The sequence below is a fragment of the Cephus cinctus genome, unplaced genomic scaffold (genome assembly GCF_000341935.2).
Source record: "Cephus cinctus unplaced genomic scaffold, Ccin1 Ccin1_scaffold0638, whole genome shotgun sequence".
NCBI lineage: Eukaryota > Metazoa > Arthropoda > Insecta > Hymenoptera > Cephidae > Cephus > Cephus cinctus.
The window spans coordinates 199,788-223,013 of record NW_014333277.1 but is presented as its reverse complement, the minus strand read 5'-3'; the positions used below and the strand labels follow the sequence as shown (position 1 = coordinate 223,013).

The 23,226-nt window shown below is 36.1% G+C and overlaps 5 protein-coding genes across 14 annotated transcripts; 3 read left to right on the top strand and 2 right to left on the bottom strand.

The window, feature by feature from the left end:
- Positions 1-876: 876 nt before the first annotated feature.
- On the bottom strand, positions 877-3,434 carry LOC107269386 (BAG family molecular chaperone regulator 2). 2 transcript variants are annotated; one of them, XR_003060164.1, is made up of 4 exons: positions 2,974-3,434; positions 2,428-2,540; positions 1,739-2,344; positions 877-1,649 (listed from the first exon to the last, which is right to left on the bottom strand). XR_003060164.1 is itself a non-coding variant. In XM_015743164.2 (3 exons), exons 1-3 carry the CDS (start codon positions 3,182-3,184, stop codon positions 2,111-2,113), a joined length of 558 nt encoding a protein of 185 aa, XP_015598650.1. In that variant the 5' UTR covers positions 3,185-3,434; the 3' UTR covers positions 877-2,110. The 2 variants fall into 2 exon arrangements, 1 of the variants encoding a protein (XP_015598650.1); XM_015743164.2 differs by having other exon boundaries at positions 877-2,344.
- Positions 3,435-3,531: 97 nt separating this feature from the next.
- Positions 3,532-7,874, top strand: LOC107269380 (FAS-associated factor 2). Its single transcript, XM_015743152.2, has 7 exons — positions 3,532-3,951; positions 4,324-4,404; positions 4,488-4,716; positions 4,784-4,970; positions 5,051-5,224; positions 5,290-5,698; positions 5,953-7,874. Exons 1-7 carry the CDS (start codon positions 3,889-3,891, stop codon positions 6,115-6,117), a joined length of 1,308 nt encoding a protein of 435 aa, XP_015598638.1. The 5' UTR covers positions 3,532-3,888; the 3' UTR covers positions 6,118-7,874.
- A 148-nt stretch (positions 7,875-8,022) lies between these two features.
- On the top strand, positions 8,023-9,086 carry LOC107269385. The gene is made up of 3 exons (XM_015743163.2): positions 8,023-8,245; positions 8,381-8,625; positions 8,689-9,086. Exons 1-3 carry the CDS (start codon positions 8,175-8,177, stop codon positions 9,039-9,041), a joined length of 669 nt encoding a protein of 222 aa, XP_015598649.1. The 5' UTR covers positions 8,023-8,174; the 3' UTR covers positions 9,042-9,086.
- Positions 9,087-9,346: 260 nt separating this feature from the next.
- LOC107269381 (leucine-rich repeat flightless-interacting protein 2) lies at positions 9,347-16,456 on the top strand. Of its 8 annotated transcripts, XM_025086653.1 has the most exons (10): positions 11,137-11,270; positions 12,007-12,481; positions 12,815-12,953; positions 13,049-13,188; positions 13,458-13,721; positions 13,813-13,957; positions 14,042-14,167; positions 14,307-14,521; positions 14,714-14,760; positions 15,160-15,295. In XM_025086653.1, exons 2-9 carry the CDS (start codon positions 12,392-12,394, stop codon positions 14,750-14,752), a joined length of 1,158 nt encoding a protein of 385 aa, XP_024942421.1. In that variant the 5' UTR covers positions 11,137-11,270; positions 12,007-12,391; the 3' UTR covers positions 14,753-14,760; positions 15,160-15,295. The 8 variants fall into 8 exon arrangements, with proteins under 8 accessions (XP_015598640.1, XP_015598644.1, XP_015598643.1 ...); XM_015743154.2 differs by lacking the exons at positions 12,007-12,481; positions 14,714-14,760 and adding an exon at positions 9,347-9,717 and having other exon boundaries at positions 11,085-11,270; positions 15,160-16,456; XM_015743157.2 differs by lacking the exons at positions 12,007-12,481; positions 14,714-14,760 and adding an exon at positions 9,349-9,717 and having other exon boundaries at positions 11,085-11,270; positions 12,815-12,941; positions 15,160-16,456.
- Positions 16,457-16,726: 270 nt separating this feature from the next.
- On the bottom strand, positions 16,727-19,863 carry LOC107269383 (tumor protein p63-regulated gene 1-like protein). Of its 2 annotated transcripts, XM_015743159.2 has the most exons (6): positions 19,314-19,862; positions 19,067-19,238; positions 18,794-18,970; positions 18,337-18,444; positions 17,840-17,973; positions 16,727-17,756 (listed from the first exon to the last, which is right to left on the bottom strand). In XM_015743159.2, exons 1-6 carry the CDS (start codon positions 19,429-19,431, stop codon positions 17,566-17,568), a joined length of 900 nt encoding a protein of 299 aa, XP_015598645.1. In that variant the 5' UTR covers positions 19,432-19,862; the 3' UTR covers positions 16,727-17,565. The 2 variants fall into 2 exon arrangements, with proteins under 2 accessions (XP_015598645.1, XP_015598646.1); XM_015743160.2 differs by lacking the exon at positions 18,337-18,444 and having other exon boundaries at positions 19,314-19,863.
- Positions 19,864-23,226: the final 3,363 nt, after the last annotated feature.

Here is a 23,226-nt window from a genome sequence, read left to right as displayed (position 1 = left end):
CAAGTATTTATTACACAGTTGTGAGGTTTTAACGATATATATATATATATATATATATATATATATATAGTGAATGTATTGTCAAATGGCCTTCACCTTTAGCAAGGTCTTCTGGGTAAGGGCCGATGACCGACTGGATACCGTCAAGCACATCTCTCTCTGGCATCTGTGTAATGATCAGACGGTGCAGGAGAGGCCTTCCGCTATGAATTCTAATTTTTTATTACCTGTCACAAACGTAAATATGCAAACGATATTCCAAAAGAAGAGATGCTCGTCCATGCGAGAACTTCATTAGTCAATAACTTCTGCGGTGTGGCTTTACAAAATATTCGAGTGAAACGATACTTCATTTAATGAGTCAAATCTGGTCTCAGACAAAATCTTACCAATTTGTTCTCCTAATATCTTAATATTCAATCATTCTTTTGTCAAGGACAGTGTATCGACTTTGTTGCATAACTTTAACTTAGCACAATGTAAGGAGGTTACTGTCGAGCTGCTCCTATTACTGGCTACATTGGTCAAGTCTTCTAATATTAAAGTTTATTGATCCGTCTTCCGACTACAGCAAACCATTCTTTGGAATACTGGCACCCTGTCCGCGATATTGTTTGTATTTTTAGCCATTACGTTTTATCATTTAATGCGATTACCGCACAGTTCCGGTGAGAATTAATCGATATTTTATACCACGTGTTTCAGAGTACCAGTGGCATGTTGGCATATTCATAAAATGAATTATTGACGAAGGATACGAGAAATAGATGAGGGAACATGCGGAATTTATTTCTATACGATTAAGTAGATTTGAATTCGCTTTTGTTTTAGGATAAAATTCTTTGGGATTTGATTTATCGAAAAGAATAGATGGACTTTTTGGAATCTGAGTGTTTATTATCACAGAAATGACAATAGACATGTATTTTACATTGTTTTGTACATCGCAGATTAACCTGGACGAGATACATCTAAACACGTTTTTTTTACTATCTGCCGTATACGGCCTAGCAAAGTATTGTGGCTTGCACAAAATAAAATTATTTTTGAAATTATATATTTGAAAATGCACTGGGCAAATTTACAGGTTTAAAATAATAATGTGCTTTAATTAGTTGTAACGCTACTTTGGTCAGTAAAACTTAATATTTTAGACACGAATAACGCATAAATTTTATTAATTTAATTATATTTCGAAATCACGGCCATTTATTTTTCTTATTCTTAAAAAAGAAAACGAGAGTCTTAATAATGTTTATAAGAACATTCATGCAGTTGGAAGAGGATAATATTGAGGATAACGAACCATCATACAATAATGTTAATTGTAATTGGAGAAACAAGGGACGCTCCTATCTGACAATATGAAAATTGAACATAATCTTATTTTATTTACAATGTAGCAAAACTACTTATTCTGGAATTCATATGTCGTGAAAAGAGTAAGAAAGAAAAAGATTTAAAAATTAAACGCTCAACGTTGAATGTTATTAAAGGAACGTTACTAAGAGAAGTTAGTATAGGAGGAAAGTGTGAAAAGGAACTACTCCATTACCAAACTTCAGATATCCTAGAAGTATTTTTTTTTCTCATGATAAGCATCCCTATTATCCTTCTTCTTCGCCATGATAAACTTCTATCTGCATTATCTGAATAACCAGCAGGACGTATTTATCAATTTAAGCAGTAATATTTCCAAATAGCGTACGTTTAGCAAAAACTATCTATACAAACATACATGAATTTTCATCATTTAGTATTAGGTACATAGCGCGAGTGCATGCTTTGAGTAGTCCGATCAAAAGTGCAATTTGAGCGCTAGATTTCGCTTTTGTTCAAAGGAATCTCGATGACTAAGTCACGTCTGCTGCGAGGAATGCTGCATATTTCCATTTCTTTTGTTTCCCTCTCTTTTTTAATCCCCCTTTTGTCTTTGAATCTTTTATGTAAAGTTTCTATGGAATATATCCTGACCCCTGTCCTGTATTCTTTGCATGGATTATACAGCGTGGCTGTATCGTGGAATCTATACAACGAATTACATGTGTGTTGCAATGGAAGGGCTGCTATCTGGTTTCCATCTTCATAATCATGTAGCTATTGTTTGCTCTCACTGCATCTCTATGGTGTGCATTTTATCAATGTAGTCTAGAAGACCCTGCAACCTTTTCTTCACGCGCTTTTGATCGTCCAACGTACAGCCAAGGATGGCCATTTCAAAGTTTTTGTCTGAACTTCCAGTAGTATGTGATGAGCAAGCATTCATAAATGCTGCACATCGCTGCCGTGTACTAAATGGATCATTACGTAGGCCAACAACTAAACTATCGATAAGACCATTCACCTACAATAGAAAAAATTAGTTATACATTGGTATCAACCAGTATTCTTTTTAGGTAAAATTTATAGTTTTATTCCAATACCCACCTGATGCAATGCTTCCTGCTGAACATGATCACGTTGAATTTTAACAAGAACTTCAACTGTTAAGCAGCGCATTGATAGTCTTTCCACGTATCTCAGTACATCATCTTTGTCGCCTAAAAATATGGTAATTATAGATTTTACATTCAAAACTAAAAAATTAATCAAAGATTCCACTATTAACAAATTTTTAAATATATATTGTAATACAAATAATTATCACTAGAACCTATATGAACAAACAGGAAAGGAAGTTTTCCCAAAATCAGGCAATCAACAAAAAGTTCCAATTTCTTTTTAAATTACTCGCAGATCGTGATCACTTATCAACGGAGTTTTAGAAATACCAGATTGTTTGAGAAATATTGAACAAAGTCAAAGCGGAAGTATAGAAATTACTCGTACACGAGAGCTCAAATTAAAATTATGGAGTAACTTCTATAGTCTTCCGGCCGACGATGAAGATATTTCTAGAAAATCCGAGAGATAGACGTGATGTGTAGAAGTTAAAAATAAAAATATTTGAATCCATAAAACAAAAATACTTACCATCATCAAGAGAACAAAGATGATCGTTGTTACGAAGAGTATCCAAAGTAGTAAGAAGAGTGTCTTTCTCTTCCTCAAGTCGCAATGCACTTTTCCTCAGCTGTTCGACATGGATTTCGATTGAGTCAAGAATTTTGACTAACCTATCTTTTGGTTTTGTAGAGAATTCACTATCGGAGCTTTCCACAATATGCGGCAATGGGCTCTCCATTTCAAATTAGCGAAATAGACCACCAGTAGAATACGTAGGTTCTATCTTCGTTAATAATGAAATAGAATTTTGCACAGTTTCAATTTATACGTCGTTATCTGGCCACGTACGTTTCAATCGTGGTTATTTCTTGTTACATTGCGTTACTTCCCTTATGATTTGCGTGTTTCTTTTTTTCCTTAGAGGCTTGAAGCTAAAAAAAATGATATTCGGACACAGCACCTCTCGCTAGCCGACACACTACTGCAATTACGTGAATGTCAGGTACACCGTTAAATAAGTTGGGAGTAGATAGTGTCTCCATCTATCCGAAATCAGGTACTACAGAATTCGAGAAGATGCTCGATAAATCTCAGGCATGAAATAATATTAAAGAAGAGTCTCGTATCTAGCAGAGTTCGGCGGTAAAGTAAAAAGGGATCATAGCGCTGCGGAGTATGTGCGCTTCGAGACGTTATGTTTTAGTTTTACATGGCAATTTACAATCTATGTAAAGCATGAAAGAGGGCTGTGCGCTTTCATGCAATTGCTGTAAAAGACATCGCGAGAAGTGAGGTTAGGCGACACTATCCCTTTGAGTCGCATAACCAAATGCTGTACAAAAGCTGTCTCGTTACGACAAACTACGTCAGCTGATAGGAACGGAAAAATAAATAAGAGAAAGATCGTTTCGGTGCTGAGCTACGCGGAAGAGAATCATCGCCATGGCGGAATTCGCGTTGGGCGAGCTCAGCGGCGAACAAACTGAAAAAGTTCTTCAGTTTCAGGTAACTATAATAATACTAGCAACAACAACAACACAACCAACAATATTACCGGAAATCAAGTGGATTACGACAATGACATTTGTTTTTTGGAGCAACATTAGAATTCTCTTTCAGAACGGTTCTTTTAATTTGTCCTTGGCACCTTTTGTTGACTTCAGGGACATGATTGGAATATTAACTGATAATTATGTCAAATATTGCATACTTTTAATTGATAATATTCCTCAATTAGGTTTAGCTTAGAATATTGTGAAGCAATAATCAAAATTGTATTTAACAAAACATTGTAGTTTCAACAACATTTGATTGTATAAAATGTTGATTCATTCTGTATTAAAATATATTTGTATTTTAAGGACTATTTTATTGTAGGATCTAACTGGGATCGAGGATCTTTCCATATGTCGTGATGTATTACAAAGACACGATTGGAATTTGGAAATTGCTGTGCAGGTACATGTGTCTTACGACAGCCCATGTCTGAAAGTATTTGAATTGCATAAATAATTGAATGAACTACAATTTCATCATTTTAGGAACGATTAAATCTTTATGAAGGCAGACCATCGATGTACGCCCAGGATTCAAGATCGCGACCACCACCAGTTGTCGATGACACTGGTTCTCGAATTTACTTTAGTCCAGCTGGAAGCTCTGGTGGTGCTGCTGGTGGTTTATTATCCTATGTTTTTTCAATGTGCTACCATTTGGTCAGTGGTATTTTACAACTCGTATTGGCCATATTTAGATCAAACGTTCGACCTGGTAAGAGTCATGATCCAAATAACATTGCTTTTCACTTGAATCAAACATAATTTATTATTTATTTCAGTATCATCCGATCCAGTTCAAGATGTCATGAACTTTATACGCTCCTATGAGGAACGGTATGGCACTAGTCATCCAGTTTTCTATCAAGGATCATACAGTCAAGCTCTCTCAGATGCTAAACAAGAACTTAGATTTTTACTTGTTTACTTGCACAAAGACGAAGCTCAAGATATTGAGCAGTGGTGCAGGTATATATATTGATATGAATATATTCAGTAATACCGGTTCAGATTGTTTGTGTTAATTTAATTTCTTTAATTTTATGCAGAAATACTTTGGCTGATCCCGAAGTTATTCGTTACGTTAACACGCATACGCTTTTTTGGGCGTGTAACGTTCAGTCCGGTGAAGGCTACAAAGTTGCAGAAGCACTGCGGTCTGGAAGTTATCCATTTCTGGCTCTTATTGTTCTAAGGGACAATCGTATGACGATAGTCGGCCGGTCAGTATAAGAAAATTATCTTTGACTGACTGAAACGATTGAATTTTTCTTTTTTAATCTTTCAGTATGGAAGGTATTCCGTCACCAACAGAACTCATTTCCCGACTGCGCACTTTCATTGATAACAACGAAATTAGCCTGATTCAGGCACGACAAGATAGGGCTGAACGTAGCGCAGCGCAATCATTGCGGCAACAACAAGATCAAGCGTACGAGGAGTCATTGAAAGCGGATCAGGAAAAGGATCGAAAGAGAGAGGAGGAACGAAGGGCGCGTGAGGAACAGGAAGCTAAGGAACGCGAGGTTATCAATGCACAGGAAAGGGAAATTGAACGAATCCGCGTGGAGAAAGAACTTACCATTCGAAAGGTTCCTTCAGAACCTGAACCGTCGAATCCCAGTGCGTGTCATCTGCTAATTAAATTAGGTGAACGGACGGTCAAGCGAAGGTTTCTTCTTACCAATACTATTGAGGTAAGAATAATTAGTATTAACACTAAATTATCTGTTAGATAAGACGAGAAATATAATGTATATGCTTAAAGCTTCATAATGTATCATTCATTGCCGTCGTTAGGTAATTCTATATACGCATACGTTTTTAGAATGATCAGCTCAGGAGATGCAGGAAGTTTTTCATGTTACAAGAAATGGGATTCAACTCCGTTTAAATTCATTAAGTATTTTAAATCCTAAATTGTACTGATTCAGATCTCTTATAATTTTAGGATGTATACCACTGGATATTTAGCCAACCGGACTCACCGACCAACTTTGAAATCACCACTAGCTATCCGAAAAGGGTTCTTTACCCAATAGACGAGATCCAGACACTATTGCAAGCCGGCCTGACATACCGGGAGGTCCTCCACGTTAATGATTTGGATGACTAACTCGTCGCTGCCCACAGTTCGCGTGTCATTCCCAATAGCGATGATACCGTCAAAAGAGACATTTATTCAAAGATAATAATATATATTTGATACATTCTAGTATTTTACGTGCGGCACATAGCCGGCAACTGAAAGAATTCGCTCTAGGAGTGAGAATTCATCGGAACCGGCGACTTTACACAGTCTTTCTTCACTCGGAATTTATTTGCTTTTTGCCTTTTCATAAAAATTCCTATTATATTAACGGTAGAACACGAAGACTAATAGTTAGGCTCATGATCAATATCATCGTTTGATTACACCGAGTAGGTTGCCAGTTAATTATATAATTCATATCGTTCCTCAGAGAGAAGAGCAAATGTATAATTAAGGTATAATGCTGGAAATCCATGAAATGTATTCCATGTTAAAACAGTTAGATTGCTATGATAAAACGTATTTCGTAAAATTACGTACAGATACTTGATGAAAAATGACAGGGCATATACAAAAGTCATTGTAACGTTTCTTTTTCGATGGAATGATTTTGCAGTTAAAAAAATTGTTTTATTGCGCTTAATTACTTATATTACTCTAAAGTACAATGAATTTGTGGGGATATATATGTATATATATTCCCTAGAAGACAGTCCTAAGGCGTATCTAAATTCCTAAGCATGCACCTGATACACTTAATAACAAATATGTCCGCAGATAACATTAAAATAAAGATGTTCTGCGTGATTATTGTGAAATTCATTATTTGGCTGTAGTATATCATCGATTACACAATACCAGCCAACATTTAAGAATTACACTGATGAGCACCTCGTGTTCTAACGTTAAACATTATTAAAATCTGCACATATTTAGGATGATAAAAAAATGGAACGCGAAACGTTCTGGACAGAGTATAATGGACCAGTAATATCGCGAATATTAAAATTATTTATGTAAGAATTCTGTGTAATCGACATTATCGTCTGACGTCAGAGTATTTACGTTAAATTTTTGCAATATGGAATTTACGTCAGACTGAAAAAAATGATTATGAAACTATTTAGTTCAATTCTTAGTAAATCATAAAAGTTTAATATATCCATCCAATTTGTTGTCTGGGTCATCTAAATAGATACCGCTGTTTTTATTTTTATTTTGTACTCGTAATAGCACTTCAAATTACTTTTACCGGAAGTCTGTTCCGTAGGTCGTCGGTTTCGCAATATTCGCGAAATAATGCGGCAGCGCGTCTCGGATGCAATCTTTAGCATTTATATGTATAAATCTTAAGACGTAGCCATAACGCTAATGTTACGTGAATGAGGTTGAGGCAAGTCGAATATTATGAAAATCATGATTTTCAAAATTAATATTTATCCGTTTTGAGATTTCTCAATATTTCAACGTTAAGAATTATATTGAGTATCGTCTCTGCTATTACCGAAGTAAGATGAGTAACTGAAGGAATCTTAATATAGACCCATTTAACCATTTATATTTCGTTAAAAAAAACTTTTAATGAAGAACTTGCCCTGCCATCATTCTTGGAAGTCGTCTCCTTCCACTTTTCTCCTGAAAATTTTTCTTAATTTGCTGTATATGTATATACACATCTGGACGCACGGCGTGTAATTTACTTTACCCGTGTGTCGAAATAAGTAGATTATCTTTTTGGCGTTTCGCGATAACATACCATCTAATACGTTGTATTAAATACTTGGGAAATCGAATTTGTACGTTTAAAGATGCTGTACATCAATAAATCCCGTGTCACTCGATATACAAGTTTTTCATGCGCTTGTACTGCGCACAATGAAACTAGCGAATTAATTGCTTTCAATTATATACGGTTTGGCTTTTCTTACCAATGATCGAAGACTGCTCTTTCGCTGATTGGACTATAGATACAATTTAAGTAATGAACATCGCCAAGAATCAAAACAATATACTACATTGAAGAAGGCACGACTGTGACTTGTTAATAACGCGTTATACATATTGATGAGCTTTTGTCAATTATCAACGAAAGACCGCAAGCCATATGCAATTGCATCAAGCTTACTTTTAAACAGATCAATATGTTTCTCTATCTGACGGTCTTATTCGTTATATTGATCATTATTTTTGCAAGGTCTTACTCCCGGATCTCGTAAGTGTATTTTAGATATTTTCAATCTTAAAATTGATTTTATCGTGTGTGACAATGCGATCCGAGCGTTCATGTTGCGAGGTCGTCAAAAATTTTTAGGCATTACATAATAAAATTTTAATATAATTTTTTTAGAAATCGAGATAATGCAGGACCTGGACTGCACTTGCCGAGAGTACAACTTGTCGCCAGGACAACCACATCAAGGAGGCTTTCCGAAGGGAATGTGATACAGGATGGTAAACATGTGAAAGAGGTATCTTCAGTGGAAAACAATATAACTAAAAAGATAAATGATGCTGGGAAGGATATCGATAAAGGTATTCTGTTGCTTGAATGTACTACCGAGGATGAGGATGACAAGTTTGTTGCAGCAGAAGGTAAACAATTGTTTAAGATCGCGGAAATTTGATACGGATTTATTACTTTGTTCTTTATTGCAGATTCTGATGTTTCAATACAGCAAGCGGTTGCGAATAAGACCTCTTCAAAGGATAAGGATAATCAAGAACATATTTTGGAGGCTCTACAATACTTTGGGCAAAAGAGTCCAGGAATTCCTCAGCCAAAACCTAACACCACTAATATATACAATTTGATTTTACAAGAAACCTTAAAGGAGTGTAGTAGTACGACGAAGGATAATATCTCCAGCATCAACAAGAATAAGATAGAAGTTGAGAAACCAAAGAGACCAATCAAGAAAGAGAATTCAGAAGGAAAGGCAGATTTCAATAGTTTGCAAACCATACTGGATATAGTAATTCGCGAAGATAGTTCAAAAAACATCGACTGAAATCCACAATGTAAACGTAATAAAAACCCTGGAGCCTTTCTGAAATATTTTTTCACTCGAAATTCAATAATAATTACCGCGTAATTTTATATTTATCCAATACATTACAAAGACAACTTTTATCATACGCTTTTTTAATGTCAAAATTTAGATTTATGGACAGCGTTAGTGTCGTTTGCTGTTTATAACAGTATTAAACTGTATCTGGGGTACTTGTCGGGTCGAATGATCTCACCGATGATCGGCCGTGTGGTATCACAGTGGTATAGTGTGTTGTACGGTATTGTATGGTGAAGTGTGTTGTTGCAGAGGGCAGCAGCAGTAGCGTGGCCTCCATAGCCGAGGCGAGGCCTTCAGTGCGAAGTGGAGGCCAGTGCGGTTTTCGTCCGATCAAGAAATGTCTGTCTATAGATCGGTCGTGCGCTCAAAAACGCACCACCCTTGTATAATTGCGCGTAAACCGGCGCTGAGTCCGAATCACTAGGAAGCTACGATCAACCGGCCTCCAAGCGTGACCTAAACGTGTTCCTTCCGTGCTTCCTAGGCTGCATCGAAACCGGCCGCGAGCCACAGATGGTCGCCTCGCGATCGCCGACCACTGTATTTATAGGCGACCAGTTTATTTTTACGTTCGACTTAGCCATGCCCGGCCCCTGAAGGATTTTCACGTCCTCGCGTAAGTTATCTATATAGTCCCTGATTACGATAAAACATTGAAAACCATCCTCCAGCCGAGATTACGCCTAACATTATGCGTGGGTGTGAGACGTGAAATTGGAAGGTTTACGAATAATCTTTTCCTTATTTCTCATCCTTTCGAGGCTTTCTCTATACCTCTTATTATGTTGCTTAAGCGGTATTACATTGCGATTGTCTAGTACTTTGGACTCAGCTCTTCCAGCGGGTGATACTTCTATTTTTGGCAAGTTATCCCCCATTCGAGAAGAATATTCAGCTACGGTAATGCTAATGTCATGACAAATCTATGACGAGTCCCACGATGACTCGGTTGAAGGTTAGGTTCGCAAATATTCCGGAGTGCCGGATAAGAAGTACAGTGATTCATTATTCCGATGGAATTATACGGACGATACTAAGGATTTTCGAATTGAGACGATAACTTAATTCATATTCGTGGCATTTCAAATGGAAGTTGGATGATTTTCAAACGTTTTGGGAGCGACATTTATTTTTGCATATACTTCGTTATGATTCCATGATTATCTGTTTACCGTTCTTATATATATTCTTGTATGACTTATATATACAGAGTTTGAATTTATTTTCGGAGGAATAAATAGTTTGAACTCTTTGAATAAGTGATGGTGTAACTTGGACACCTTTTATGGGCAGTTAATTTCAACTCAATACCTTTTTAGAATGGTTCCACGTAAGTTTGATCTCTGAAATGTACTCCAATATATAATTTCAATATATTTTCGCCGAACCAACTTTATTTTGTAATATTTAATCCTTCCAATATCCATTTTTTCACGTGGTAATTTTATGCAAAATACTTTTTGGAGTTACACTAGACTCTGAAAGCACGACTCTCTACATTTATACCCTTTAACACACGGAGGATAAAAAATTAATAACATATCCTGCATGAAACAACAGTTACTTACATAGTTGTAATATTTGTCTTATAAATGTTTCCAACGTGTTTGTCAGCTTTTTAGGATTGATACCTTGACTTACCAATTACATACAAAAGACAAGCAATCCTATTTCAATAATCGCCTTAATATCGACCATTAAAACTTTTTGAAATATTAATTTGTACCAACCTGTAGAAAATAACAAATAGCGACATGTCAATATATCAATGAAATTATCTATCAATTCAAGTTACAACCTAGAAGCAATATATTTCATGATACTTTCCTACTATGTTTATTATTATGTAATTAATATAATTTAACACTGGAGGTATTGCGTCTTTTTTTTCTTATGACAGTACAAACTATAGTACGTCATCCTCTAGTAAGAAAGTGAGCCAAGAGATTAATCGTTCAAAATGCATTATATGTTTGTTCCTAGCGTGGTGGTGTGTGACCCTGTGAGGTGACAGAGTTTGGCCCAGCGTCCAGTGACACTGGTCCATCGAGGACTGATAACACCTTAAATCATTAGACCAGAATGGAGTCCTCTTCCGTCGCAGGGCGCAGGCGCATTGCCACTAGGCACTCTGCTGAGGATCAGGCTCTTGATCAAATCGCCAAGGAGGTACGAGCCTAAAACGTGCTAACTCTATTGTCTTCTAACTCCTCTATAAATTCTTGTGTGCTTAGTCTTGGAATAGAACAGCTTGGTGATGATTGCAATAACCGCTTACGTAGAAGAGTGTACGACCTTACATATATTATACAATAATATTATACACAACGTTTGTATAAGAACTGTATCAAATTGAATAGGAAATTATTTGTACTGGGTACAACAGGTTTCTAAGAATTGACAACACTAATTGTCTGTGTAAAGCCATTAACATTGTAGTATGTGTAAACAATAAAGGTAACCCGCATGTACCTCTTGACGACATAGGCGCAAATTGTCAAACGAATACGAAGTTGAAGGAACTGTACAAAATTATAAATAGTGGCGGATACTTAAGCGGGTTTTCGATAAGGACGGAAGGAAAGAGTGAGAGCGCATGTTTAGATTAAACAGCGTCATTTAATAGAGAAATATATTCTTATTAAGCGTTTTATAACGATGCGTTCAATTCGGAGCATTTGTGTATAAGAAACCGGATCTTCCGCCGACTAATGAGCGAACGAAAGATACCTGTTCTAGATAAATATTGCGAAATTTAGAGAATGAGAAAAAGTAAGGTAAATTCAATGATTATTATACTTGTAAAATCCAATTGATAGTCACGACGCTCAATGTGCTTTGAAAAATAAAAGGAACTGTGACAGGTGAGGCTTATCTGTTGCGCATGGATGTTTTCTGTTTCCAGCACGAGGTAGTGGGAGACCGTGTGCCGATGTGCATGATAAGAATTTCTTCAGTAAGCAGTACTTACGTGGGCAATGGCCGGCCGACCCACGCTCTGAATGTGACTCGAATCATTTATACGCGAGCTCATCCGAAATTAATTTACTTTGACCGTTACGAATTCTTCAACATAACATTTGTCGTATGTTATATCGTTTCGTTAGCATTTGACGAATAGAGGAAAAGTTGCGCGGAGAAAATTAAATGATCCGAACGATCGACGACTTGACTTCAATCGATACTAGATGAATTGATCATGTGATCGATATAAATTTTCGATAACGATTGGACTCCCGTGATAATGTATCGGACAGTTTGTTACTTTGTTCGACCGGTAAAACATTGAAATGGACGAGCCAAACAACTTTGAAGACGTGTTGCTCGACACGTGTGAAGATATAAGTATTAACGAGGTTCTGGATGTCAGTGCGCAGAAAGTAATGAGTATTTGAATAATTTAAAAAACTGCATACGTAGACCGATAAGCCACAGTCACTCATTTGACAATATTACAACTAAAGTCATAAAGTTACCTTCAGCCACTTTGAGAATGAAAACTTGTCCAAAAAAAGTATTTGCACAGTTGACTGAGCTCTGGTCGAGTAACTTTTGACAGTTTAGAAAAATTGACCGTTAAGACGGATTAGCGTTGATTATTTGTCACTAATTGGTTGCCAGTTAAGTTTCTCGCAAGGAGACAGTACTAGGTACTAGTTCTACCTAGGAGGATGTTCCTTGTAACAGGATGGATTTTTGGTACGTTTTTTCAGGCAGAAGCTCGTTTGGCTGCACGGAGACAGGCCAGGGCCGAGGCCAGAGAAATCCGAATGCGAGAGCTAGAACGTCAGCAGAAGGAAGCTGAGGAGAATGCCGATAGGGTTTACGATATGTGTACAGGTGAGGATCCACGTACGTTTCCTGATCGCATTTGCGTATATATTTTATTCGAAATAAATAATTATTCTTTCTCACTTACTGATTTTGTCAAATTAATATTCTTATAGCCGATGTCAACAGAACCATGAGGGTAACGCCAGATCCGGTGCGAAGTTCACGCTTGTTAGTGAACACTAATAATTTCCAGTCAAGTAGACGGTCTTCCGAGGACTCTCTTGAGGATGCTGGACTCAATAGAGATCTTCGTGTGAGTTAATAATAATATTTAATTGTACATTGTAGCATTTTATTCGGTGCCTCATACCGCAAACACGTACAAATGAAGTTTGAACTTTTTACCCAGTAGATATTAAAGAGCAAACGTCGTTGTCAAAGTTCATCTCGATGCATGAGATTTTTTTATAGTCAATTTAACAAGCAAAATTGATCACCCTATATACTATTCGAATTATCTTCATGTTTTAAACTGCATGCTTAAATTTCAAGACATTTTATTCTCATTTTTTTTTTTCGTAGCTGGAACTTAAGGAGCTGGAGGAGAAGTTCAGAAAAGCAATGATCGCAAATGCTCAGCTAGACAATGAGAAGTCCTCCTACGCATATCAGGTTGATCTTCTGAAAGACAAGCTGGAAGAGTTGGAAGAAACAGCAGCCCAGTTACGTCGTGAATTACGAGAAAAGAATCGAGAAGCCGAGCAACTCAAGAGGGTCAGTCAACGGCTCAAGGAAGATTTCGATTCTTGTAGAGCTCAGCTACTCGAACGGGACACATTAATTGAAGCAAGTTATCAATTTTACTAGGCAGCTTCATGCTATACGTGCATTGTTGCTTTTAACGTTATTAACATTGTTATTACTACTTTTACTTCAGGAGAACGGTCTGGTCATCGTTGAGGACGAAGGTAGCGAGGACGAGGACACTGAAAATGAGAATAGTTCCAGGGGACCCAGGAGAAGAGTTCTAGTCAGCACCGAAGCTGCGGAATTATTACAAAATGCAGGGGAAGGATCTTTAGGTATGCAGAACATTTATGCACGATAATTGCTTGTTCGTGATAAAATATGTTTTTATTATATTACATTATTTTATATTACTGCAGACGTTCGACTTAGAAAATTCGCTTCGGAGAAGAAGGAATTACAGGATGAAATTCGGCACTTGAGACTCGAATTAGAGGAAGCTAGAAATAGGGTCAGGTCCGAAAGATCACCAGGTTCCGTTCTAGGTAAGTGGTTATAACGTATATTAAAATACTGTAATCTTTGACTCTGGTATTTTTCATATATAAACAGCTTGATTTTGCTGTATAATTATTTCTGATAACGAACGTAATTCGAATTTCACGGTTTGATGAAATGTTCCAGGCTGTTTATCAGACTCCGAGGATGTTCAACGAGAAGCCAACAAGCTTTTGGCTGATTACAAATTCAAGTTACAAAAAGCCGAGCAGGACATGTCGACATTGCAAGCGACAGTCGCGAGGCTGGAGAGTCAAGTAATACGATACAAATCGGCAGCCGAAGCCTCGGAAAAGGCTGAAGATGAGCTTAAGGTCGAGAAACGAAAACTCCAGAGAGAAGTAAGTTTTTCGTCTCACAGTTTCCTAACATTTTCACTATCAAAAACGGATACGTATCAGGTCGTCCGAAGAGACATGTCAATTCTAGAAATATGAATCATCGTTAGTACGTCATTAATATCAAGCATCCATCGTTAATCGATAGCAGCAGCTAAATTTTGGTTGGTTAAAAACAATCTTTTGATATTCCAGATGATTTCAGATTACTTTGACGAGTGTCATTTCCAGTGAACAACTGGGTGAGCTCAAATAGAGTGACCCCTATTTTCGTTTTACTAGTATCGCCCACATCACGTTCTATTCATTAATTCTGTTTGATGTACAACATATCCTGTTTTCCTAGGAAACCAATTCCAGAAAAGCATATCGCGAACCGTATTTAGTTATTTGTGACTTTCTTGTTCAAGTTCCACGTTAACAATCAATATCATAAAATTCTTCAAGTCCTCTTCTTTGTACTCCACACGTGTCCAAGCATCGTTATCAATGTATCCATTAGTTGTGGCTACTTGAAGTCGTGCCTAATGGAATATGTGAAATGATTAATAATCCAGTCCCAAATAAATATTGCATTGAATGCTCATTTCTTGAGAAATTGATAATGCAGGTTAAAAGAGATGTACTAATCTATTCAACAGGTAAGAGAGTCCCAGGGACGTGTTGAAGAATTGGAGACGGCAAACTCGCATTTACAGAGACGTCTGGATAAATTGAAGAATGCTAAATCAGCCCTGTTGAAGGAACTCTGATGATCGACTTTAACAAGATTCATATGACGAATAGTAATGTCGACGCCTTTTATTGCGCAGCCTTATGGAAAAAATTCGGACACCACTTCGCACTACTGAAATTCCCTGCACGAGTCAAGCCTCCGGAACTCTTGTTTTCGTCTCGCGTTATGTATCATTCAAAAGAATTTGAGCTCTGTGAGAATTCTGAGACCTGTATCCCCCATCTGCGATCACGTACGTTGAGTGTAAGTCGTATATTGTGCCGTGATATACTCAGATATGAGGAACAAACAAAAAATACAAAGCAAAGAAAACAAATTATGAAAGAAATAGATAAAGAAAATGAACAGATTTCAATTATCTATCGACGGGCAATGAAATCTCTACCAGTTCCAATTATCCAGGAAAAATTAAAACAAAAAAAAGGAAATAACAAGCCAGGAGGGGCTACTCAGATCTCGCTGAGCTATTTACCTTGTACGTGAGATCTATTTATCGACAAAAATGGAGTTTTCATTTTTCTCTTATGCTCGTATTGTTACGGTAAACACTAGGTGTCTCGAATCGGAAACTACCTATAGTATCGTCGAATCTAATTGCTGAAATGGACAGATAGACTAAAAAATACTTTAGCCCCCAGCAAAGCCATGATTTTGATTAATCCAACTCGCGGCTAATTAACACGTTATTAAACAAAAGTAATAATAAAGAAACGTTTACGCTCTCCGCGCACGGGAGACGTACCGCGTTCAACGGTGGTAAGCGGTCTTTCGGTATTTAAGGAAAGGAGCAGGCCACGTTTATAATTTAATTTTTTTTGTAATTATACCGCTATTATTATTATTATTATATTAACTTATATAAGATCACTGTATTTTAACTACTGGCGATTTATCCATCTTATGTCTCCCCGAAGTCTTCCTTCTTTTTTTCCCACTTAGTCGAGTATCAGTATTTTGGAAAAAAACCGCGGGAAGTACAAAACAAAGTCGATTCTTCGAAACGAGACATATAACACTTTCTTTCTCTCTACTGTTACATCTCCGGCCGCTCCAGCATGTCCTGTTCATAACTGTTCACTTCCTTTTAATTTTCTTTCTTTATCGGGATGTATGGACGCAAGTCTTAAGATACGAGGCGCCTATATTTCAACTCTACGATTATTGTTTAAAATACAAAATATATATTGTTTAAACGGTCAAAATGCGGTGATCGCATGTGTTTAATGTTTGTGCTTACAGTCGTACTTTTAATATATAAGTGCCTGTGGGATTGCATTGATTGCTGCATCCAATCCGTAAAGCTATTGTTAGTTTTACAACGTAACATTATTTTCATGCATCAATTTTGTATGGACTATTACTTGTCCGTCTTTCTCCTTGAGAAAAAGGTTACTAATCATATTTTGATCTATGAAAGACAAAAATAGTTATTGGAATATAACAGGACGGAGTAGTAATAATCAGTGGAACTCATGCTGTAAGACACGTAAAATGTTTTTATTTTTACTTGAGACTTCGCTCAATAATAATAATGGCGATAACATCATAAGAGAAAAGTACCATGAGGTAAGTGAACTCGTTCAACATACTTATTAGTAAAATATTGGCCAGTGAGCTTATCGCACTTGTACATTATTGTGTGTTAGTAAAGCCATGACGTCATTTCATGTAAGAACGATCTATTTATGCTACGCCCGTAACAAAAGCATTTATCTTTGATACAATTTGCAATTCAAACAATGAAAAAAGACAATTTGACTTTGTTAAATTCAAGACTGTTATTCACGATATGCACTGTCCTCTTTTTTTGATACAATTAATTGCTTTACAGCAAATAGTTACTTTCGTTAATAATATTTTTCTTACAGGATTACTTGTTCAGCATAAGCCAAGTAGAGTACTTTGTGACATAAAAATTTGAAAGTTGTTAGTCGCACGATAACGAGTATTAATTCTTCAAGAAATTAGTTTGATTAGTATTTCGATGACGAAAGCTAGCGTTTCTGGGTAAACTATATTTTTTGATAAGCACCTTGAAATTAATATACAATAGAAAATCGAGAAAAAATAGAAAGTAAGTGGTTACTAGTGAAAATATATCCTCGTGATAAGTACGAGAACAATAAGTGTTTAGTATCATATAAACAGAGAAGTGACTGTTCGTGAATGAACCTTGTCCAATAGTGATATCGAATCTATGTGAGCTATGCTGAAAAAGTATCCTAAATACTATTCCTTGTAATACATGAAAATTGCTGTAAACTTCGCATTGGATCCTTTGGATTACCTTGTTTTAGTAGATGCAAAATACTTAGAAGCTGACCTTGCCACGAATCTTGAAGAAACCCAAAGAGTTACGATTGTGAAATAGCGCGCCAAGCCCCAGATAGTTCTCGAGGATAATTGAACTTCCAGTTAGCACCTGGCATTCTTCCGGCAATAAATTTACGATATTCGCGTGAAGATCTTCTACGTCGAATCTCGACTTTTCTGTATCGTTACCTGGCATTCGGTGCAATAAGGATTTTAAATAATTCATCTGCTAAGAATATATTTACTAGGCAATACTATGGCCATATATTTACCCTTGTGCCAGAACAGCGGATGACTGGTATACGTTAGCCAAGGGATATTGCGAGCGAATGGATTCCATTTTTTATCTAGAGATAGTGGCTCTCCTCGATTCCACATTAATCGTAGACCCGTTGCATTCCGATCTCTAGGAATCAAATATAGAGTCACGTGTCACTATCAAGTAGATATAAAACATGAATACACGAAATGCATCATGTCAGTACTCAGGAAATAAAAGAAGGTTCATCCTTACTCTAAGAATAATAGTATTACCAGAGAAAAAAAGTATTTAAACGTAGAATAATGTAAAAGGAATTGCAATACAATAAAACACCAAAGCGAAAGATGACAAAAGCTACTGGACGACTATCGGTTTGATATAGACAAATAATATTTGAGATTTATGAATGTATGATTAATCTACTGAACACAAAATTTGAATGAGAAACGAAGCAGCGTACAAACGCAGAATTGAGTCAAGTCCGCGAGGGAATCCCTCGTAAGGTACCTAGGCTCGAACCGTTCTAAACCAGCTCCTGTGGCCATAGAGGACCACTGCTGACGCACGCCACACTGAACAACGTTCGAGACCCCTTCTGCGATTCCATTTAGACGTCTAGAATTAAAGTGTATGGTTAATACATGCTGACACATTGGTTGAGGAGGTATACAATTTTGTACATATAAACAAAAGCAGTGTCAAAGAACAAAAAGCAATGTATTGTGAATGTTAACTATTTATAGATGCATGGAGTATGTAGAGTCATGTCATTTTGTTTGAATGAAGCAAGCAAATGAAAATTGAGTACCACTAATATTTTGTGATGTGAGTGGAGTGTCTGTGCCTTTTGTACCCCTCTTATTGTCAGTCCTTAACATTAAAATGAAATAGGATTACTTAAAAAAAAAGTAATTAAATCAAAAAGTGTATTAAGTCGCAGAAAGTTTTTGTAAAGCTATCTTACGGAATGAGCGATTTGGGTGGGTAGACCAATTGACCAGATATGAGGGTGTCGATTACAGATAACAAAACACGATTATATTCGAGAATCTTCAAAGAGATGAAGTCGTACTTCACTGAGTACAATGCATTTTTAGTTAGGAGAACCAAGCGTTCCTTTTCTGTATCCCATAGACTGATTCTGAAAGCAAACACAGGAAGTCAATGATACATAAAAATAGTGTGTTGTAGTAACTGCAACAGTTTAATAAATTTTTAATCCAGTTGCACATCATACTCTGTAAGAAGCCAAGATCCAACAACATCACTATCATAGTCTTTGATGAGGTCTGTACAACAATCCTTGAGAGCACGATCTACAACTTCATTACGATCAGAAAAGAAACTTTGAGCATCTATTCGCTTAAATGGAATACTTGGCAAGTTTCGTGCTGTTGTTTGTCTTGGTGCTAAAAAAAGAGATTAATTACACATCATTAGGAAACGAATCAATAGAGTAAAATCTAACTGTTGAGTAGACTTACCAGGTGTAGAGGATTCTGAAGGCTGGTTGCCATCAGGAACTTCAACATCCTTGGCAATTTCCAAGGTAGCCCGCTCAAAGTTTATTCCTGGTCCTTCATCCAAAGAAGTCTCATCCATTTTATAGGTCAGGCTTAATTAGCTTGATTTAAATAATATATAAACAATGCCTTAAGCACAAATGAAAACTTGCTATTGCTTTTCAGTTTACAGGAATGGAATTTCAGATAAACAGTAAAAACACATTCATTCAACACAATTGTCACGTTGATACTTCACGTATTCACGTTCGATTGCAACGCTATCTTGTAGAAGTATATATAATCATTATTATGACGACGAAATTTATTCAAACTGTATGTACAGAGACCGTCGGGAAGTTAGCATTATAAGATAAAACTTTATATGTTTTCAACGTAACCGATAATAACCGGAAAAATAAGGAACCGAAACCGTAACTATTAATCGAAATTTCTATATTGGTCTCTTGGAAGCACTGGATAACAGTATCCGTTTCCAGTCTTCTTTTTTTTCTATAATTATTTCTTTATCTTTCATTTTTCACTTTCTTATACAAAGCTTTCCTTATTTACTTTCTCTACCTTTATACCTCTATTCTTTACTTTTCTAATTCTTGCCTTCTTTATTTCTATCTTCCTTACCGTCTTCTCGTTTCACTTGTGAGGGTAACTTCCCGACGATGCGGGATCGAGCAAAATCTTATACCTATATGATTGTAGTGCACGCGCGCTAAACTGTCGACAAATCGTCGATATTTCTATCGCAATACACATATTTATACACCTATAGACAAATACAATAGCTGTATCCATCGATTTAAGTGCACAGGGGCGTGATTTTACTACGAAGCGCAACTTATCATCGTTCCCATTTCTCTCTTTGCTTCTTCTTCGTAAAATGGTTTAGAGCCTATTCCCCATGAGAGAAAAAGTCTTAGCGAGAGTTTTGCTAATTGGCAAAAAAGTGAAGACGAAGAAGGAAAAAATCAGTTGCCCAGAAATACAAAATTCTGGCGAAGAATAATCAGAAGTAATGGAAGTTGCCATTGCGCAGGACTTCCTACTTTTCCTACTTTTACTACTTTTCCCACTGTTCTCTTTTCTCGCTCCTCCAGAATAGTCTGGTCTTCGTGCATACGCTTAACGCATCTTCTTCGCCCCTTGTTCCCACAGTCATTACAATCTTTCTTCTTCACTCTATCTTTTTAACAATCTTCCTCTTTTCCCCTTCAACGACATCTTGCTTGACTGCTGCCTCCAAACGTTTCTACTCTATTTTCGAATCTCCTATTCCTTCCTATATCTCCATCACTCTCCTCCTAGTATATCCTTAAAAACTAAGTTTTTAAAATGTTTTTCGGAAAAAGAAAAGTCTAAAGTGGTAGCGCATGTAACATAAAACACGTATATTATATTGTAGTGATATATGTAGTATATGTCTAATGGTACTGTTATTGTTAATCATTCGCAAGCCATATACTGTATACGTATACTGTATCATTATTGCATTTGTCCAATAAATTATCATGTAACACTTATACACTTTTCGAATCTCCTATTCCTTCCTATATGTCCATCACTCTACTCCTAATATATCCTTAAAAACTAAGTTGTTAAAAAGTCCTTTGGAGAAATAAAAGTCTAAAGTGGTAGCGCATGTAACATACTACACGTATATTATATTGCAGTGATATATGTAACATATCTTTAATGGTATTGTTATTGCTAATCTTTTGTAAACCATATATGTATGTATATCTGTACTTCGTATACTGTCTCGTTATTGTGTTTGTCGAATAAGTTATCTTGTAACACTTATACACTTTTCGAATCTCCTATTCCTTCCTATATCTCCATTACTCTCCTCCTAGTATATCCTTAAAAACTAAGTTGTTAAAAAGTCCTTTGGAAAAATAAAAGTCCAAAGTGGTAGCGCATGTAACCTACCACACGTATATTATATTGTAGTGATATAAGTTAATATATTTCTAATGGCCTTGATATTACTAATCTTTCGCGGACAATATATGTGCATCTGTACTTCGTATACTGTATCATTATTGCATTTGTCTAATAAATTATCTTGTAACACTTATACACGTTGATTTTCTTTTGCCCTATGCAAATATCCCAGAGTGCGAGTGAGTTCTGCCTCTCTCTGACTCTCCTTAATTATAACAGTATCCTTTTCCTTCTCCTCCACCTTTATGCTGCTACACTTCTTTTCGGCTATGCTCTATTTTCTCTGTCATTACTTCCATTCCATCAGCAAGTTGCAAAAAGTAAAGGGATTTTTTGAAAGTGCCCTATCGCAATTTGATCTGTACCAGTCTCTTCCGAGACACAGCTGATTTTCGAATTACTTTCAGAATTATTTTATCGAGAAAGTTCACTCGTTCTCTCAGAGATGGCGCCACATATCATGCCCAGGAGGTGCTGCCCTCTTATCGGCGAAAATTCGAACTAATGCGAATTCTTTAATAAAAATTAACCCACTGAAGTTTCGACGATGCGATTTTCAAATTACATTTGAAATCATTTAAGGTAGTATTGATGAAGAAAAGCGAGGACAAGATATAGATTATTATCTATAAAGAAGATTATTATCTCTATAGAGAAGGAATGGAAATTGGAGCACAGCTAAAAAGGGGTTTCGCAGCATAAGGGTGGAGAAGAATGCTGTTAGGCCGGAGGAGTGTAAGAAAGAGACAGAACTCATTCTTACTCTGGGATATTCGCATAGGGTAAAAGAATATCAACGTGTATATGTGTTTAAAGATAGTTTATTTGACAAACGCAATAATGGTACAGTATACGAAGTACAGATATACATACATATATGGTTTACAAAAGATTAGCAATAACAATACCATTAAGGATATATTACATATATCACTGCAATATAATATACGTGTTGGTATGTTGTATGAATATCAACGTGCATATGTGTTTAAAGATAGTTTATTTGACAAACGCAATAATGGTACAGTATACGAAGTACAGATATACATACATATATGGTTTACAAAAGATTAGCAATAACAATACCATTAAGGATATATTACATATATCACTGCAATATAATATACGTGTTGGTATGTTGTATGAATATCAACGTGCATATGTGTTTAAAGATAGTTTATTTGACAAACGCAATAATGGTACAGTATACGAAGTACAGATATACATACATATATGGTTTACAAAAGATTAGCAATAACAATACCATTAAAGATATGTTACATATATCACTGCAATATAATATACGTGTAGTATGTTACATGCGCTACCACTTTAGACTTTTATTTCTCCAAAGGACTTTTTAACAACTTAGTTTTTAAGGATATATTAGGAGTAGAGTGATGGACATATAGGAAGGAATAGGAGATTCGAAAAGTGTATAAGTGTTACATGATAATTTATTGGACAAATATAATAATGATACAGTATACGTATACAGTATATGGCTTGCGAATGATTAACAATAACAGTACCATTAGAGATGTACTACATATATCACTACAATATAATATACGTATTTTATGTTACATGCGCTACCACTTTAAACTTTTCTTTTCCCAATAAACAGTTTAAAAACTGAGTTTTTAAAGATATATTAGGAGGAGAGACGCATGGAGACATAGAAAGGAATGGGAGATTCGAAAATTGAGTAGAAACGTTTGGTGGCAGCAGACAGGGAAGATGTTGTTGAAGGGAAAAAGAGGAAGATTGTTAAAAAGAAAGAGTGAAGAAGAAAGATGTTTATGACTGAGGGAACAAGACAAGAAGAAGATGCGTAAAGCGTATGCACGAAGATCAGGAAGAATGAAATATAAAGAAATAAGGAAGTAAAGAAGAAATGAATATAGAATAAGAAGAAGGTTGTAAATGGATA

What these genes read in the sequence shown, in the direction of transcription:
- LOC107269386 (XM_015743164.2), bottom strand. Translation starts at nt 3,184, where the DNA reads ATGGAGAGCCCATTGCCGCATATTGTGGAAAGCTCCGATAGTGAATTC. An exon ending in TCTTTGTTCTCTTGATGATG is followed by an intron (nt 2,541 to 2,973) that starts GTAAGTATTTTT and finishes CCATATTTTTAG; the next exon opens with GCGACAAAGATGATGTACTG. An exon ending in AGCAGGAAGCATTGCATCAG is followed by an intron (nt 2,345 to 2,427) that starts GTGGGTATTGGA and finishes TTTCTATTGTAG; the next exon opens with GTGAATGGTCTTATCGATAG.
- LOC107269380 (XM_015743152.2), top strand. Translation starts at nt 3,889, where the DNA reads ATGGCGGAATTCGCGTTGGGCGAGCTCAGCGGCGAACAAACTGAAAAA. An exon ending in ATTTGGAAATTGCTGTGCAG is followed by an intron (nt 4,405 to 4,487) that starts GTACATGTGTCT and finishes TCATCATTTTAG; the next exon opens with GAACGATTAAATCTTTATGA. An exon ending in GATATTGAGCAGTGGTGCAG is followed by an intron (nt 4,971 to 5,050) that starts GTATATATATTG and finishes AATTTTATGCAG; the next exon opens with AAATACTTTGGCTGATCCCG.
- LOC107269385 (XM_015743163.2), top strand. Translation starts at nt 8,175, where the DNA reads ATGTTTCTCTATCTGACGGTCTTATTCGTTATATTGATCATTATTTTT. An exon ending in AGGTCTTACTCCCGGATCTC is followed by an intron (nt 8,246 to 8,380) that starts GTAAGTGTATTT and finishes TAATTTTTTTAG; the next exon opens with AAATCGAGATAATGCAGGAC. An exon ending in CAAGTTTGTTGCAGCAGAAG is followed by an intron (nt 8,626 to 8,688) that starts GTAAACAATTGT and finishes TCTTTATTGCAG; the next exon opens with ATTCTGATGTTTCAATACAG.
- LOC107269381 (XM_015743153.2), top strand. Translation starts at nt 12,392, where the DNA reads ATGGACGAGCCAAACAACTTTGAAGACGTGTTGCTCGACACGTGTGAA. An exon ending in TGCAGGGGAAGGATCTTTAG is followed by an intron (nt 13,958 to 14,041) that starts GTATGCAGAACA and finishes ATATTACTGCAG; the next exon opens with ACGTTCGACTTAGAAAATTC. An exon ending in ATCACCAGGTTCCGTTCTAG is followed by an intron (nt 14,168 to 14,306) that starts GTAAGTGGTTAT and finishes GAAATGTTCCAG; the next exon opens with GCTGTTTATCAGACTCCGAG.
- LOC107269383 (XM_015743159.2), bottom strand. Translation starts at nt 19,431, where the DNA reads ATGGATGAGACTTCTTTGGATGAAGGACCAGGAATAAACTTTGAGCGG. An exon ending in GGATCTTGGCTTCTTACAGA is followed by an intron (nt 18,971 to 19,066) that starts GTATGATGTGCA and finishes GTTTGCTTTCAG; the next exon opens with AATCAGTCTATGGGATACAG. An exon ending in TCCGCTGTTCTGGCACAAGG is followed by an intron (nt 17,757 to 17,839) that starts GTAAATATATGG and finishes ACCGAATGCCAG; the next exon opens with GTAACGATACAGAAAAGTCG.